The sequence below is a fragment of the Rhinatrema bivittatum genome, chromosome 1, assembly GCF_901001135.1.
Source record: "Rhinatrema bivittatum chromosome 1, aRhiBiv1.1, whole genome shotgun sequence".
In the NCBI taxonomy this organism is placed as follows: domain Eukaryota; kingdom Metazoa; phylum Chordata; class Amphibia; order Gymnophiona; family Rhinatrematidae; genus Rhinatrema; species Rhinatrema bivittatum.
The window spans coordinates 780,173,868-780,190,475 of record NC_042615.1 but is presented as its reverse complement, the minus strand read 5'-3'; the positions used below and the strand labels follow the sequence as shown (position 1 = coordinate 780,190,475).

The 16,608-nt window shown below is 43.9% G+C and overlaps 1 protein-coding gene across 3 annotated transcripts in view; it reads right to left on the bottom strand.

Moving 5' to 3' along the window:
- Nucleotides 1–16,608, bottom strand: part of MYO5B (myosin VB) — an 896,473-nt gene that overhangs the window by 580,275 nt on the left and 299,590 nt on the right. For all 3 annotated transcript variants that reach the window (XM_029580146.1, XM_029580135.1, XM_029580157.1), the window contains exons 2-3: nucleotides 15,259–15,369; nucleotides 1,616–1,787 (exon numbers count right to left, since the gene is read on the bottom strand). In XM_029580146.1, coding sequence (XP_029436006.1) covers nucleotides 1,616–1,787; nucleotides 15,259–15,369 — 283 coding nt within the window. The remainder of the gene's footprint in view (nucleotides 1–1,615; nucleotides 1,788–15,258; nucleotides 15,370–16,608) is intronic.

The window sequence follows — 16,608 nt, the reverse complement described above, 5'->3', positions numbered from 1 at the left end:
ATGGGATCTATCTACTATTTGGGATCCTCCCAGGTACTTGTGATCTGGATTGACTACTGCTGGAAACAAGATAGTGGGCTTGATGGACCTTTGGTCTGACCCAGAATGGTAATTTTTATGTTCTACATGTATATTGTATTAGGGTAAGAGATTATTTAATGCAGTATTCCACTCTCTAACAATATTCTTCTAGGCAATGCATCATTGTGTTAGCCTAAGGACAGAAGAGTGTAGGGAAGCTTTTCTATTATTATATGGAGTGAATTTTCAAAAGGGGTTTCATGCACACATACTATTTTATAAATGTCAAGAGTGTATTTTCAATTTCACATGTACATTTCATCAGGGGGAAAAAAAGAAGAGGCTAGGGCAGTGATGGCAAACTTCAGTCCTCAAGTGCCACAAACAGACCAGATTTTCAGAATATCCACAATGAAGATGCATAAGATAGATTTGTGGCACTCAAGGACTGGAGTTCACCATCACTGTTCTAGGGATATTCCAGGACAGGGTTAAGTAGGACACATGGACGTTGCTATTTTACACGTTTACATTACTGAACATGTTCTTACACATTTAGAGTTGCTAATTGATTGGTGCAAGTGAAATAAAACTTGCATTTCTGCAGTTTTTAGTTGGGAGGTATGGGCGAAGTGGAGATTCAGGATGAAGTGTTAGAGGGATTTGGAGAACTGATGGAAGTGTGGGGAAACTGCTGATTCCAAGTACTTGTGCACACTTTAAACTATACCTGCCTCTGTGTTTAATTCTGCATAGTCATGCAGTATCACAAATATTTTCAAGTAAAATATATATGTATGTTTTTAAAATAGGTACAGAAAGCTTGTTTTATCGTGCATTGGAAATAGTCACAAATGCTGAAACATGCGTATAGTTTTGGAGTAGAAATAAGTGGCTCCCACTGCAGAGTTTATAAAATAGCATTAACCTCCACTCGTCCACTTACATACACAAATGCTATAACATGAATAGGTTTGAAAGTTAAGTTCTAAGGCTGAACAAAAATTCTCAACCAGAATTAAACTTAGAAATAGTAAATAAATAAACATGCAAAGTTAATTCAAATCTTATTAATGAAGAATATTTAACCATGGAAAAGGTCATATCAGCCAATCAGGTTGACTTACTTGGTCTTCTCTGGCTAATAAAAGTCCTGATATGTGACCACATACGATATTTGGACTGGACCATTAGCTATCTCTTTCCCTTAAGTAAAAATAAGGTTACAGGGATCAAGTTGCTGCTAATTATATTTGACTTGGAAGGACATCACTATCATTTGTTATAGCCTCTTTGTACAAGTGCCATTAAGGACCCTCAAATATGACTTGCAACAATATAAATCATGTTCAGCATGTCTGAAGTTCATAGTATTTAAGAACATAAGAAATTGCCATGCTGGGTCAGACCAAGGGTCCATCAAGCCCAGCATCCTATTTCCAACAGAGGCCAAAACAGGCCACAAGAACCTGGCAAGTACCCAAACACTAAGAGGATCCCATGCTACTGATGCCAGTAATAACAGAGGCCATTCCCTAAGTCAACTTGATAAACAATGTGCACCAAGAAATATTACCATGCTTCCTTTACTTACCACAATAGGTATAGATGTGATTCGACTCCAAGAAGCGGACTTTCAGATTGTGCAAGACAGCTGGCTCATGGAGATAGCTAAGAGCAGTCAGGTCATTCTCTCCCACCAGAATGTCAGGGTTACGCAAGAAGGGTAATTGCTTAGTTTTGGAATCAAGAGGATATTCATACAGCTGAAAGTAAATATATTTGAAAAGTAGTTTTAAAAAAAAAACCCAAAAGAACCATCCTGCTGCTGATGCACATTTCTCATTGGCTGGCTCTTCGGCCAATAGTTCAAATGACAGAAATTGAGCATGAAATCAATGGATAGTACTGTGCATTTTCAAAAATATCAGGCCAGGGCTCATTAACTGACTCATCCAGTCATGATTTCATGCTGCACTGATGACTATGTGACCCTGTTCCACCAGCTATTAGAACTTGGGGCACATTCGGGATTAGTGAGGTAAGCAGACAGCTCATGCTCCCATCCGTTCTTTCCCGCCTGGGGAAACATTTCAGTTTTTCAAGTTCCTCAAGCTGTTTGGAGGTATTCAATCAGTCACAGTAAGCAAAAGGACAACACACATCACACACAGATTTGGGATTGTTTAAAAAAATTAATACTTTTTACTGGTTAACTTGATTGCAGATGAAAATTCACAGCTGATACACTTTGGAATAGTGCATGTCAGTACAGAAAAGAAAATCCAATAAATCACAAATGCACTCACTGGTAAACCTGCAGTCCCTGGCAGTAGATATTCTTAAAAGGGAATTTTCCCTGGGCACTTCACCGAATGGGTACCTGCAAGCTGGAAGAAAGCCACTCTCTCAAGACAGGAGATGGAGGTAACAGAACATGAGCCAAAATGGGCTCAAATGTTTTGCTTAAACACACACTTCCTGCACAATACCTCCCAGCGAGTTTGATATGTGCCTCCTCTTTCTGATCTCACAGATTCTGAGAGTATGAAGAATCTGATGCATATAGGAAGGGACATTTTGGTGATACCCGTACATTTAATTTGAAGGGAGAAGAAAGGTAGATCTATGCGACGCAAGGACAATATTCAAAGTGATTTACATATTTTACCTGCATTAATCATCTGTCTGAAAACTGCCTGCTCATACAGGCCAATGGAGCGCACTGTTAATCTGCCCTTGGATGTGCGTTTTCCCTTACCCGTTATTTAGTAAGGGGCGGAAAACGTGCGTCCAACCCGCGGCACCTAATAGCGCCCTCAACATGCAAATGCATGTTGATGGCCCTATTAGGTATGCCCGCACGATACAGAAAGTAAAATGTGCAGCCAAGCCACAATTTTACTTTAAGAAATTAGTCTTGCTCTCTTGGTGATAGCAGAAGTTGCTTACCTGTAACAGGTGTTCTCACAGGACAGCAGGGTGTTAGTCCTCACATATGGGTGACATCACAGGATGGAGCCCAATCACGGAACACTTTTGTCAAAGTTTCTAGAACTTTGACTGGCACCTACTGGGCATGCCCAGGATGGCACTAACCCTGCATCCAGCAGGGGTCCCCCTTCAGTCTTGTTTAAAAGCTAAAGTACGTGCCAAAAAATAAAATAAGAAAAACGTAACAAACCCAACACCGCGGGGTGGCAGGCGGGTTTCGTGAGGACTAACGTCCTGTGAGAACACCCGTTACAGCTAAGCAACACTTGCTTTCTCACAGGACAAGCAGGATGGTAGTCCTCACATATGGGTGAGTACCGAGCTGAGGATGTCCGAGAAATGCACCAAATGTACCCAAAATGTGCGATAGGCACAAGGACTGGGGAAGAATTTGGTAGAGGGCATCCTGAACCCTAACAGCTAGGTGGAAGGGTGTTGGTACATCGGATTGCAAATAGGTTGCGCAAGACAGACTGGCCGAAGATGGAATCTTGTCTTCCAGCCTTGTCTAAACAATAATGGTATAATAATAATAATAATATAAGGTATGGAGAGATTCACAGGTAGCAGCCATACAAATATCAGGAAACGGCACAGAGCGTAGGTGCGCTACTGAAGTTGCCATGGCCCTGACAGAGTGTGCTTTAACACAGTCCTGAAGTGGAATGCCTGCTTGCTGATAGCAAAAGGATATGCAGTCCACTAACAAGGAGGAGAGAATCTGCTTACCCACAGGTTGACCCAATCTGATGGGATGGAAAGAAACAAACAGTTGGGTGGATTTTCTGTGGGTAGCTGTACGGTCTAGACAGAATGCTAGAGCCCGTTTACAATCAAGAGTATGCTACAGCCCATTTACAATCAAGAGTATGCAGAGCCTGTTCTCCTGGATTGGAATGGGGCCTGGGAAAGAAGGTGGGTAGTATAATGGATTGATTAATGTGAAACTCCAAATCTACCTTAGGCAAAAACAGGGTGAGTGCAGAGTACTACCTCGTCGTGCAGAAGTTTAGTGTAAGGCGGGTAGGTAACTAGGGTCTGTAACTCACTAAACTCTGTGAGCGGATGTGATTGCCAAAAGAAAAATCACTTTCCATGTGAGATAGTGGAGATCATAGGATTGGAGAGGGTCAAACAGTGGTTTCATGAGCCGACCCAAAACCAGGTTGAGGTCCCTAGAAGGGGCCGAAGGGAGCAGTGGAAGTTTGAGGTGAAGCAAGCCCTTCAGAAAACGTGTTACAAGGGGTTGTACTGAAATGGGAACATCCCCAACACCTTTATGGAAGGTGGCTACTGCACTGACATGCATCCTGATGGAAGAAGTTTTCAGACCTGATTCTGACAAGTGCCAGAGATAGACTAGAAATTTCGTGGTGGAACAAGTGAAAGGATCATGGGAAGAACACCATGACTTAAACCTGTTCCATTTGTAAAAATAAGATTTTCTCGTGGAAGGCTTTTGTGAAGCAATCAAGACACAGGAAACTGGCTCCGAAAGGCTAAGTGGCTGAAGAATTAACATTTCAACATCCAGGCAGTCAGGGACAAGGCCTGAAGATTGGGGTGGCATAGGCACCCGTCGTTCTGAATGATCAGAAGTGGGTCCTTCCCCAGGGGAATGTGCCTGCGAATGGAGAGGTCCTGAAGAATCGGAAACCACACTTAGCTTGGCCAGTAAGGGGCTATCAAGATCATGCTTCCCTTGTCCTGACGTAACTTCACGAGAGTCTTTGAGAGAAGTGGAAGTGGAGGGAATGCATATAGGAGACCGGTTGCCCATGAAAGGGAGAATGCATCTCTTGGTAGTGAGTGTTGGCTGCAAGTGAGAGAGCAAAAGTTCTCTACTTTGCGGTTTGAGGTGACGCAAAGAGGTCTATGCGAGGGTAACCCCAACGTTGGAATATGGAGTCCACTACTGTGGGGTTGAGGGACCACTCATGCGGTTGAAAGGTGCGACTCAGCCTGTCTGCCAACACATTGTCCACTCCCGGCAAGTAGGTAGCATTGAGGTACATCGAGTGGGAAAGGGCCTCCGCCCATATCTGTGCAGCTTCCTGACACAGGAGGTAGGAGCCCGTTCCCCCTTGTTTGTTGATGTACCACATGGCCACATGATTGTCCATCTGAATCAGGATGACCTGGTTGGAAAGGCGATCCTGAAACACCCTGAGAGCATATCTGATTGCTCATAGCTCCAGGAAATGTATCTGGTGTTTGGCTTCTCTGGAGACCAGGTCCCTTGAGTTTGTAGATTGGCAACATGTGCTCCCCAGCCGAGGTTTGAGGTATCGATTGTAAGGGTAATTTGAGGATCTGGAGCCTGGAAAGGAAGGCCTTTGAGGAGATTGGATTGACTTTTCCACCAAGCCAGAGTCAGGTGAAATGGGTTGGTGATGCGGACAACGGCTGACAGTGGTTGAGATGATTGAATCCACTGTGACCTTAGAGTCCACTGCATGACTCTCATGGCAAGACGAGCCATTGGAGTGACATGTACCGAAGACGCTATGTGTCCCAGCAAAACTAGGAAGTGACGTGCAGTTGAGCGTTAGGAGAGTTAGGGCATCCCAACAGAGAGGTTCCAATAAAAGCAAACGAAGACCATGTGCCTATAGGTAAAAAATCACCTGAGCTAAAGATTTCCAAATTATCCCAAACAACTGAAAAGCAGGTTGTTAATACAAACAAAAAACACTTTGAAATTTCTGTATGCCAATGCTAGAAGTCTAAGAAGTAAGATGGGAGAGTTAGAATGTATAGCAGTAAATGATAAGATTGACATAATTGGCATCACAGAGACCTGGTGGAAGGAGGATAACCAATGGGACAGTGCTATATCAGGGTACAAATTATATCGCAATGATAGGGAGGATCAACTTGGTAGGGGTGTGGCACTTTATGTCCGGAGGGTATAGAGTCCAACAGGATAAAGATCATACAAGAGACTAAATGCTCAGTAGAACCTATATGGGTAGAAATCCCATGTGAGTTGGGTAAGACTATAGTGATAGGAGTATACTACCGTTCACCTGGACAAAATGGTCAGAAGGATGATGAAATGCTAAGAGAAATCAGGGAAGCTAACCAATTTGGCAGTGCAATAATAATGGGAGATTTCAATTACCCCAATATTGACTGGGTAAATGTAACATCAGGACATGCTAGAGACAAAGTTCCTGGATCTAATAAATGACTGCTTCATGGAGCAATTGGTTCAGGAACCAATGACAGAGGGAGCTATTTTAGATTTACTTCTTAGTGGAATGCAAGATTTGGTGAGAGAGGTAACGGTGGTGGGGCCACTTGCAGCTACAAAGGTTAAAAGTGTTCAACAGGCATGGTCTTTGTATAAAAATACAATCCTAGATGTGCAGTCCAGATGTATTCCATGCATTAAGAAAGTTGGAAGGAAGGTAAAATGATTCCAACCTCCATTTAAGTCCTGCTTGCCGTCAGAATCCAAGGGCTCAACCTGTGGGAGAGGCTGCTGGTCCAGGCAGAATACCTGCTCTGCCTTGTTTTGAAATCATGAGCTGCCCTTGTTGGGGGTCCCCAACCTTAGTCAGACCCTCAGTTGTGACTGTACAGTTCTGGAGCCCACTTTCAAAATGGTCAGTTGTTTCAGTCCCAGTCGCTGGAATTGCGACTGGGTTCTTACCTTCCTCCGCTCTGGAGTCCCACGATTGTTTTTCAGGCTTTCTCAGTCATCTTCGCAGCAGCGTCTCAGAGCTCCACCCCCTTAGGCACGCACAGACACAAGGGGAGGCAGCTGGAAGTGCAGGGGAATGAAATTGAGGCTGGGTGCCAAGATGATGTCAGATGTCAGCAGAATATTTTAATCTGGCCTCTGATTGAAGTCGTTGCTTTGCAAAAATGTTCTTTCAAAGGAATGACTGTTGCTGTCCTTGGTCCTGAACTTCAGATTCAGTTTGCTTGCCTTTTCCAGCCTCCGCTCCAGATCCTGCTTGCTCTTCTGCTCCAGCTTCCACTCCTGATCTTGCTTCCTTGCCAGTTCCAGTCTCCATTTCAGTTCCTGCTTTCCAGCCCTCGGACTGATTGACTTTCTGGTTCCTGTTTTGGTTCGTAGACTGTTTTTTTGCCTGCTGCCAGTTCAAATCCTCTGACTGTTCTCCACTCTGTTAGATTTCTGCTACGGGAGACCACTCCTAAGTCCCAGCGGCCCGGATTCTCACGGGCTTCTCCCGGAGGGATCGTGGGCTTCCAGTGGCGAAGCTCCTGATTGGTCTCCTGGCTCCTTGCCGCCTCCCGGCCGTATCATCTCAGCGGAGTTCTCTTCTCATCTAATCTTCATCCGCATGGCCGGCCCAAGGGTCCACTAATCCCAGCCTCAACAGTTTGCAAAGCCATGGATCTGGCAGATATTTCAGGATTCCAGGCCATTCCAGGAATGGCACAACGTCTGCAACAACAGCAACACTGTCTGGACGATCTGGCAGCTACCATCGAAAGGTTGGCCAACCGTTTGGATGCCTCCAGTGCATCTTCCAGTCCAGGTTCTGGGGTCTACTACATCCACTCAGTTACCAGCTCCGCCTCGCTATTCGGGCGAGGCCAAAGTTTGTTGAGGATTTTTGAACCAGTGTTATATAAGATTTTCACTTCTACCAAATCAGTTCCCTTCTGATTCAATGAAGGTGGCTTATATCCTGTCCTTATTGGATGTAAAAGCGTTAAGCTGGGCTTCACCTATGTGGGAGCACAATGGCCCTCTGTTGAATAATCTTCAGCAATTTGTGTTAAACTTCAAACAGGTGTTCGATGAGCCTGCAATTCAAGCTACCGCTACTTCGGAACTTTTACAGCTGCGACAGGGTCCATGGTCTTTAGCTGATTATGCAATAGAGTTTCGCATGTTGGCCACGGAGGTAGGATGGTGAGAGGACAGCTTGTGTGGTATTTTTCTGGAAGGACTATCCAAACGCATCAAGGATGAACTGGCAGCGAGAGATCTTCCAGATGACCTAAACAGTGTGATTGAGTTGGCTGGGCGAATTGACTGCCGTTTGCAGCAAAGAGCTAAAGAGGGTCATCCACTACGGAGACAAGTATCATTGGCTCCCACTTTTTCTAGGCCTCTAATGTCTCCTTCACATTCGACTTCTCATTCAGAGCTTCTTGCAAAGGAACCTATGCAGCTGGGAAGAACTCCTATGACTGCAGAGGAGAGACGACGACGTCACATTTTGGGTCTCTGTCTGTACTGTGGCAGCAAAATTCACTTTCTGGCCCAATGTAAGGAGTGTTCGGAAAATGCCAAAGCCTAGGAACAGGGGAGCTGACTCCGGAGCAGGAGGGAACTTTAACCTGTCTGATTTGGTATAACAACTTCACTTACTGGCTCTTCCTCGTGATCCTCCACTTCGGATCACCTCCATTCGAGGCACCTTATTGCCAGGAAGTATCTTGGTCTCCACTGTTCCCATCACACTCCGGACTGGAGTACTTCATTCTGAGAAGATTTCCTTTCTAATCTTGGAAAAAGCATTATATCCTATAACATTAGGATTACCCTGGCTGCAACAACACTCTTCGGTTATTCATTGGGATACTTTACAAGTGGCAAGATGGAGTTCTTACTGTTTTTCAAATTGCTTGGCCCCTCTGTCACGGGCCAGTGTAGCCATAATGAACACTGTTATATCACCACCGGCACAGTATGCAAAATTCTCTGAAATATTTTCTAAAGAGAAAGCAGAGATCCTGCCACAGCACTGTCCATTCAATTGTGCAATTGAATTGCTGCCCGGAACCACTCCTCCTCGAGGACGGGTATATCCGCTATCTCTTCCGGAGACCCAAGCCATGTCTAAATACATTACTGAAAACCTTGCCAGAGGATTCATCCGTCCGTCCAAATCACCTGCTGGTGCGGGGTTTCTCTTCGTTGGGAAAAAGGACAGATCTTTGAGGCCATGTATTGACTACAGGGGCTTAAATGCCATCACTCGATGGGATCGTTATCCTTTACCCTTGATACCCGAACTTCTAGACAGATTACAGGGGGCTAAAGTATTTACTGACCTCCGCGGTGCTTACAACCTTGTTCAAATTCGCCCTGGGGACGAATGGAAAACTGCCTTCAATACTAGAGATGGACACTATCAGCATCTGGTTATGCCTTTTGGCTTATGTAATGCTCCGGCAGTTTTTCAAAACCTAATGAATGAGGTACTTCGTGAGATGCTGCATTCATAAGTTATTGTATATCTGGATGATGTTTTGATATATTCTCAGGATTTGGATACACATCGACAACACGTAAGACAGGTGCTACAGATTCTTAAAGACAATCACCTTTACGCAAAATTAGAAAAATGCCTGTTTGAACGGAAATCACTCCCTTTTTTGGGCTACATTGTTTCCTCTTCAGGGTTCTATATGGATCCAGACAAGGTTTCCGCAATTAAGTAATGGCCCCGTCCAATGGTAATAAAAGCCCTACAGCGCTTTTTGGGATTTGCAAATTTTTATAGACAATTTATTCCTCATTATTCTCTCAAAGTCGCACTACTCACAACCCTTACTAAGAAAGGGGCTGATGCCAGAATGTGGCCCAAGGCCGCCTGCCAAGCATTCGAGGATTTAAAGAAAGCTAGACACTTGTTTACACCATCCGGATCCTCAGCACCCCTTTATTGTGGAGGTAGATGCATCTAACATCGCAGTAGGGGCAGTTCTCAATCAAACCTCCAGTAAAGGGAAGTTGCTTCCCTGCTCATACTTCTCCAAGAAATTCTCCGCAGCAGAACAAAACTACAGTATTGGAGACAAGGAACTTTTAGCTATCAAATTGGCCTTCAAAAAGTGGAGACAATGGCTGGAGGGAGCGCTACATCCTGTTACTGTCTACATAGATCACAAGAACTTAGAGTCCTTATGTCGTGCTCAGCGACTAAATCCCAGACAGGCTCGCTGTTCCCTTTTCTTCAGTCGCTGTGACTTCTCCCTTCGCTATAGACCAGCAACAAAGAATATACGGGTGGACGCATTGTCACGTACTACCGAATAAGAGGAGTTGGAGGAGACACCACAGTACATCCTGGAGCCAGTGAGAGTTAATGTGGCAAACACAGACATAAGTCCTGGGAGCAAGACGGTGGTTCCACGTCGCTTACAAAGGAAAGTACTTGCATGGGCTCATGGTTCCCTCACCGGTGGACATGCTGGTCAAAAAAGAACATTGGAGCTTCTGTCCCGCTATTATTGGTGGCCTTGTATGGGACAGGATGTTTGTACTTATGTCAGCTCCTGCCCTACCAGTGCAAAACAGAAGCCTTTGCCAGGTCAGCCATGGGGACTTCTTCAACCTTTTCCTATAGCCGTGGAATCTTGGACACACTTAGCTACAGATTTTGTGGTTGAATTACCACCCTCTGAAGGAAAGACGGTCATTTGGGTCACAGTGGACCGCTTTTCAAAAATAGCTCATTTCATTCCACTTCCCAAACTCCCTTCAGCGCCAGAGTTAGCCTGACTCTTCACACAACACATCTTCTGGATTCATGGGAACCAGCTAGTAACATTTTGGACAAGGCCCTTCTGCAGCAGTTCCACACGGACTATCCTGGTAAGCCGGGGCCTCCAAGGAGGGGACATAAGGGGGGGGTACTGTTGCAGTCCCTGTCACTCGACTTGCGACTGGGTTCTTACCTTCCTCCGCTCTGGGGTCCCACGAATGTTTTTCAGGCCTTCTTGGTCTTCTTCGCGGCAGCATCTCAGAACTCCGTCCCCCTTAGGCACGCGCAGACACAAGGGGAGGCAGCTGGAAGTGCAGGGGAATGAAATCGAGGCCGGATGCCAAGATGACATCAGACATCAGCAGAATATTTTAATCCGGAGTGTTCTTTCAAAGGAGTGACTGTTGCTGTCCTTGGTCCTGTACTTCAGATTCAGTTTGCTCGCCTTTTCCAGCTTCCACTCCTGATCCTGCTTCCTTGCCAGTTCCAGTCTCCACTTCAGTTCCTGCTTTCCAGCCATCGGACTGATTGAATTTCTGGTACCTGTTTTGGTTTGTAGACTGTTTCTTTTGCCTGCTGCCAGTTCAAATCCTCTGACTGCTCTCCACTCTGTTGGACTTCTGCTACGGGAGACCACTCCTAAGTCCCAGCAGCCCGGATCCTCACGGGCTTCTCCCGGAGGGATCGCGGGCTTCCAGTGGCGAAGCTCCTGATTGGTCTCCTGGTTCCTTGCCGCCTCCCGGCTGTATTATCTCAGCGGAGTTCTCTTCTCATCTAATCTTCATCCGCAAGGCTGGCCCAAGGGTCCACTAATCTCAGCCTCAACATCAGTGGCCTTCATTCTAAATAATATGAGGATAGACTTAAAGATCTAAACATGTCATGTACAACCTAGAGGAAAGGCAAAACAGGGGACATATGATAAAGACATTTAAATATCACAAAGACTTCCATGCTCACTAAACGAGACTCTTTCAACAGAAAGGAGGCTCTAGAGCGAGGGATCATGGGATGAGGGTAAAAGAGGGCAAATTCAGGAATAATCTTTGGAAATATTTCTTTTCAGAAAGGGTGGTGGATGCATGGAATAATGTAAAAGCCTAACCTGCTTTTCAAACATTTAAATAAACTGCCTCACACTGTTCCTGCTCCCCAGCTTCCTGTTCCAAAACAGGATTGCATGCTGTCAGCTGCTAAAGAGATGGTTCACAGGCAAAAGGCAGGAATTATTCATGCATTTACATAGTCCTTGAAGCATTTTTATTGGAGAATGTAGGCATCTGTCAAATGTTTTAGCAATATAGGAGATTATCTTCAAACAATTAACAAAGATGACTGACTGCTGAGCAAAAGGAAAGCCAGGTTGACAAATAGTTTATGAAAAATACATTTTTTGGGGCTTTCTGCTGAATCAGAGGCTGCCTCTACTGGACTACACTGCCATGAACATTCATTTACAACTACTTGGGGGTTGCCCCCTTATTTTACATCCCTACAGCCCAATTCAGGCTAGTGGCCACAGACTATGGCTCTCTCCAAAACCTAGCTAACATGAAGTCCTGCCACAAGGCATCGCCATTGCACAATAACAGACTCCCTCCCCTCAAAGAGCTGCAAATGATGACTCTGCAGTGCCCCCAGCCCGAGTCACACCAGGAAGCAAGGGTCCTGACATGGGAAGTGAAACCAGGTCCTCTGTATGGCTGTGCTGTGGGGAGATCAAGAGGTCTTGGCATGTAGGAAGACAAATGTGGTGTGTGTTTCTCTTAAAGGCAATGAGAGATATGCCATAGTCACCAGATTGCTGGGGGATGAGTCAGTGGTGGTGAAGTCAGACCCCTCACCATTATGAATGATCCACTAAGAGACACTGCTACTGAAAACTACAGCAATAACATCTGCTGATGAGATTCACCATTGTTGAAAAGTTCTGCTTTGAAGTGCTGTTTCATCTGTTCCTGTTTTATACTAAGACCATGAGGACTATGTGCAGTGCAGGGACCTGATGGAGTATTCTGGGATGAAGTTGGCTTCCCCAGTTGGACTTAGGTCCGCAAAATGATATAGCTGTTTCTTTATTTCCTTTCAGGTGCAATGCCATGTTCTGGTGAAGGGACTGGATTCCTGGAGGACTCCTAGAAGTTGGACTGGAATCCTGCTCTCAAAGTTATGAGGAATTTCGCAGACTGGTCCAGTGCCAAGTGTGTATTGTTTTGGAAGGAATGTACAAAGGCCATAGCTACTGTTTGAAGTTTGATGATCTAGTATTTTAAAATAAAAGTGAAGAAATGTCTTGGGAACCTCAAGATTGTGTTGACTATGTTTTGCAGCAGAGTGAGATTAGAACATAAGAACATGCCATACCGGGTCAGACCAAGGGTCCATCAAGCCCAGCATCCTGTTTCCAACAGTGACCAATCCAGGCCACAAGTACCTGGCAAGTACCCAAACATTAAATAGATATGGCCCTTTTAAGCCTCAGTTAAAATAAAAGGCTGGAAGGGGTGGACACTGACTTTATGCAGCACATTAAGATTAATGCCCAGATGGACTGATACTTGGTGGGAGTTCGTTTAGCATCCTGCAATCTGTGTGGATCTTTAGCCAATCCCAGAAGCAGATAACACAACCCTGCAAGGAGCCTCGTTCAAATCAGAAATGAGATGGTGTCTGAGGAGACTGACTGTGTTCAGGCCCCTAAGGGAGGGGGACACAGACAGCTACAGAGAGAGCAGAGGTGAGGATGGAGGTGTGCACGCCTGCTGCCCAAGCAGTTGGGAATTGGAGAAAGAACATACAATGCTGCAACCTAAAAGTCTGAAGTGATCTGCTGAAATCACCCCCACCTGAGGATCTCCTGTTTCTAAAAGTCAGAGGCCAGGGTGATGTGGAAGCCAGAGGTCACAGCAGTGGATCAGAGAGCATGTTTCTCAGAAGGAAAAACAGGGTTGAGCAAGCCTGGTCTGAATAACCTTTTGGAACCAAGTTTCCAGAGTTCATTTCCTCTAAGCCTAGAAAACCATGAGTGGTGGGGGTTTCCCCACAGACGTTAATGTGTCGGGTATCTTAAAGACTAAAGATATTAACTTTTAACATCAGATCACTTAACCTAGAACTTTGAGTCTCTGAAGAAAGGAAAAGAAAAGTGCAAGAGCTAGAGATTTCTTGTTTTATTGACTTAACTGCAGTTGTTCTATTTTTGGGACTTTAAAACTTTTTTAGCTGCTTTAGTACAAAGACGAGTTCATAACTAAAACCTTTAGCCTTGTTGGTTTAGTATGTATTTGCTGTATATTTCTGCTATTTCAAACTTCATCATACTCGTTCAGTATAATTGTGTGGAATTAGATTCTTTGAGTTTGTTTTTCATCAAAGCACCTCCAGAGAGAATCCTGGGTCTGTGCAGTCCAATTTAGTGATGAAAAAGTGTGTGTGGTGTGTAAAGCAATTTACCAAGTTTTGGAACAGACAGCCTTGAAACTCTATTTATTTATTTATTTCGAGGCTTTTCTATACCGAGGTTTAGCAATTAGCCTTCACCCCGGTTTACAATAGAACAATTTGTTACATAGAACGGAACAGGAATATAGCGTGGTATAGTTTACATCGAACTTGGAGGAAACTATTTGGTTTCCTCCAACTCCAAAACAATCTGCAAAGGGACATACTCTGATGTTATAACTATTTTTCCCTATAGTGACCCCCCCCCCCCCCCTTCCTCATCTAGCCCAATAACCTGCAATGGGAGTTATACGCATACAAACGAGAACCTAAAAATCCAAAATGGGGAGAATACGGAGATCTGAGTCAGGCCTCAAATCACTCCAATCTGTAATCTTTACAATTTGTAAATCTAATTTTTCAACAGTCTGAATGGGGTCCATGTTTAACCCTTAATGTTTACTCGTCCATTTTTTAATAAAACTACTATATGTATGTGGAAAGGGAAGTGGGCAAGGTGATAATCACAGTGTTATATACAGTTTGATGAACATATCACACAGTCAGCTGTAAATAATAGATAAGAAAAAGATATATACACACACACCATTGCAAATCACCTCTTTTCTGATCAGTAGCTTCAGCTGTACAAGTTTTGGAAGCCCCCAGTACAGAGAGAGTGCATGCCAGTAGGTCACTTTTCCCAGAGCAAAGTGTAATCTTCTGCTATAGCTGCTTCCCAGCTCTCCTATTTTTCTTTAGGCCATGCCCACCTTGCACCCAAGGTACTCACCTGCATCTCTTGCTGACCTTACTTACCTAAAATATTAGCTATTCTGGGTCCTCACAAGTTGGAAAAAAGAGTGGGGATATCATCAAAAGGTTTAAATCATCCAAATAATTTATATAGGCCGCCCCTTAAAACGGTCAAACTGACACCCTAGCAAACCTGAGTCAGCCATGTGGACATTTTTGCTTAAGCAGATATGAAGGCAATATCTTCTTCTTTTTTTTTTTTTTTTTAATACAATTGTTTTTTTCTTATTAATGTGAACAGACAAATCAAGAACATGTCCATCTATAACCTTCAAGTCAAATAAGAGAGAGAGAGAATGGAGCCAATTAAAAGCAAAGAACTAAAAGAATGAGTTATATTTTTGTGAAATAACTAGTAGCACTGAGACTTCACTTTCAGGCACAAGCTGGGACATGCCACCACTAGAAAAACAATTTATTTTTTATTCAAACAAATCAAAGTGAAGTCTCCTCTGCTACTGAATATGCTGGCGAAGTAGGAAAATAAAAAAATAAAAAGATGCATTACCCTTTCATCTTCAAGCTTCAGCTGAAGACTTTCATCTCCCTCCTTGTAGTCCTTAACGATTTCTGCTGAGATCCAAACTTCATCAGGGTCGGGAATCCAAACCCGCGTGTACTGAAAAGAACCACAAACAAATAAAGCAATTTTAGCGCAGAGATTACCTATTTTGCCACTTGAGTGGTTTACAGTGCAAGAGCCAGACCGCAGCTGGGACTCTTGCCTGTCTAGATTGGTTGTTCTTTTCCTCTCATTGTACGGTCAGGGGCAGGAGAATGTAAAAAATAATTTCCTTATTTGAAATGACTTGTGCTGCTTGGCTCCGCGTCACTTCTGGGAGAAGCTTAAACTCCATTACAATGTTTGCATGGCAATCTCAGCAGGTAAATGTTGTATCATTCTGGGTGGGAGGGCGAGTTGCAGGCAGCGCATACAATTGGGGTTTTGGCTTTTCCTACAATTGACAGACAGTAAGGGCGATAACTCTCCTTTGGATGGGGTGGGCCTTTATTTCCATTATTTATTTATTGCTTTTCTATACCGACGTTCATTTGCACATCACATCGGTTTACAATAAAATAATTAAAACAGAGAAATAAAATAGGATAAAAAGTTACATCTAAAATTTCAAAGCAGTTAATTAACATATAATACAATAAAGCGTAAAAGAAAGAATAATGGCATAACAAGTAACGTGTAGTTTCATGATGGAACAGTAATATCTTTTCAATTTAATTTTTTTAAAACCTCTTTTGTGGATGCTACGTGTCCTTCAACTATCTGCACAATTCAAAAGAAATGCTTGCATAATGCAAAATCTGCATTTTGTTATCTTGTCTGTAATGATTCTTATTGAAACTTTTCTGTATAATGATTGCCCGTACACAATGCCAACACGTAGAGTAAAAAAAAAAAAAAAAAAGACTGAAAATACGAAAGTGTCAGCAAAGGCATGGCAAGAACTCGTGCAGCAGAAAGGCAGACAGATGCTATGAAGTATGTCAGCAAAAGCACACGCCTGAGGAGGGAAAGTATTGAGACCAAACCCAACCAAAAGCAAGCTTATAGAAAAAAAGAAAGAACACACACACACACACACACAGGAAAAAGAACGGCGGTAATAACACAGACAGGGAGACTGCAAATCATTTATTTTCTAATCATAAATGATCTCGCTGAGCATGCATGGGGGAAAATATGCGCATGCACGGGTACATACACGCGCAAATCGCGGTATTTAAAATCCACACTGCTCGCGCGAGGCCCGTATAGGCGAGCATTTTTGCGTGAGCAACGCTTTTAAAATCGACCTCTGTGGGTTTTCTCATTGATCCATTTTCTGAAAGAATGTTTTAA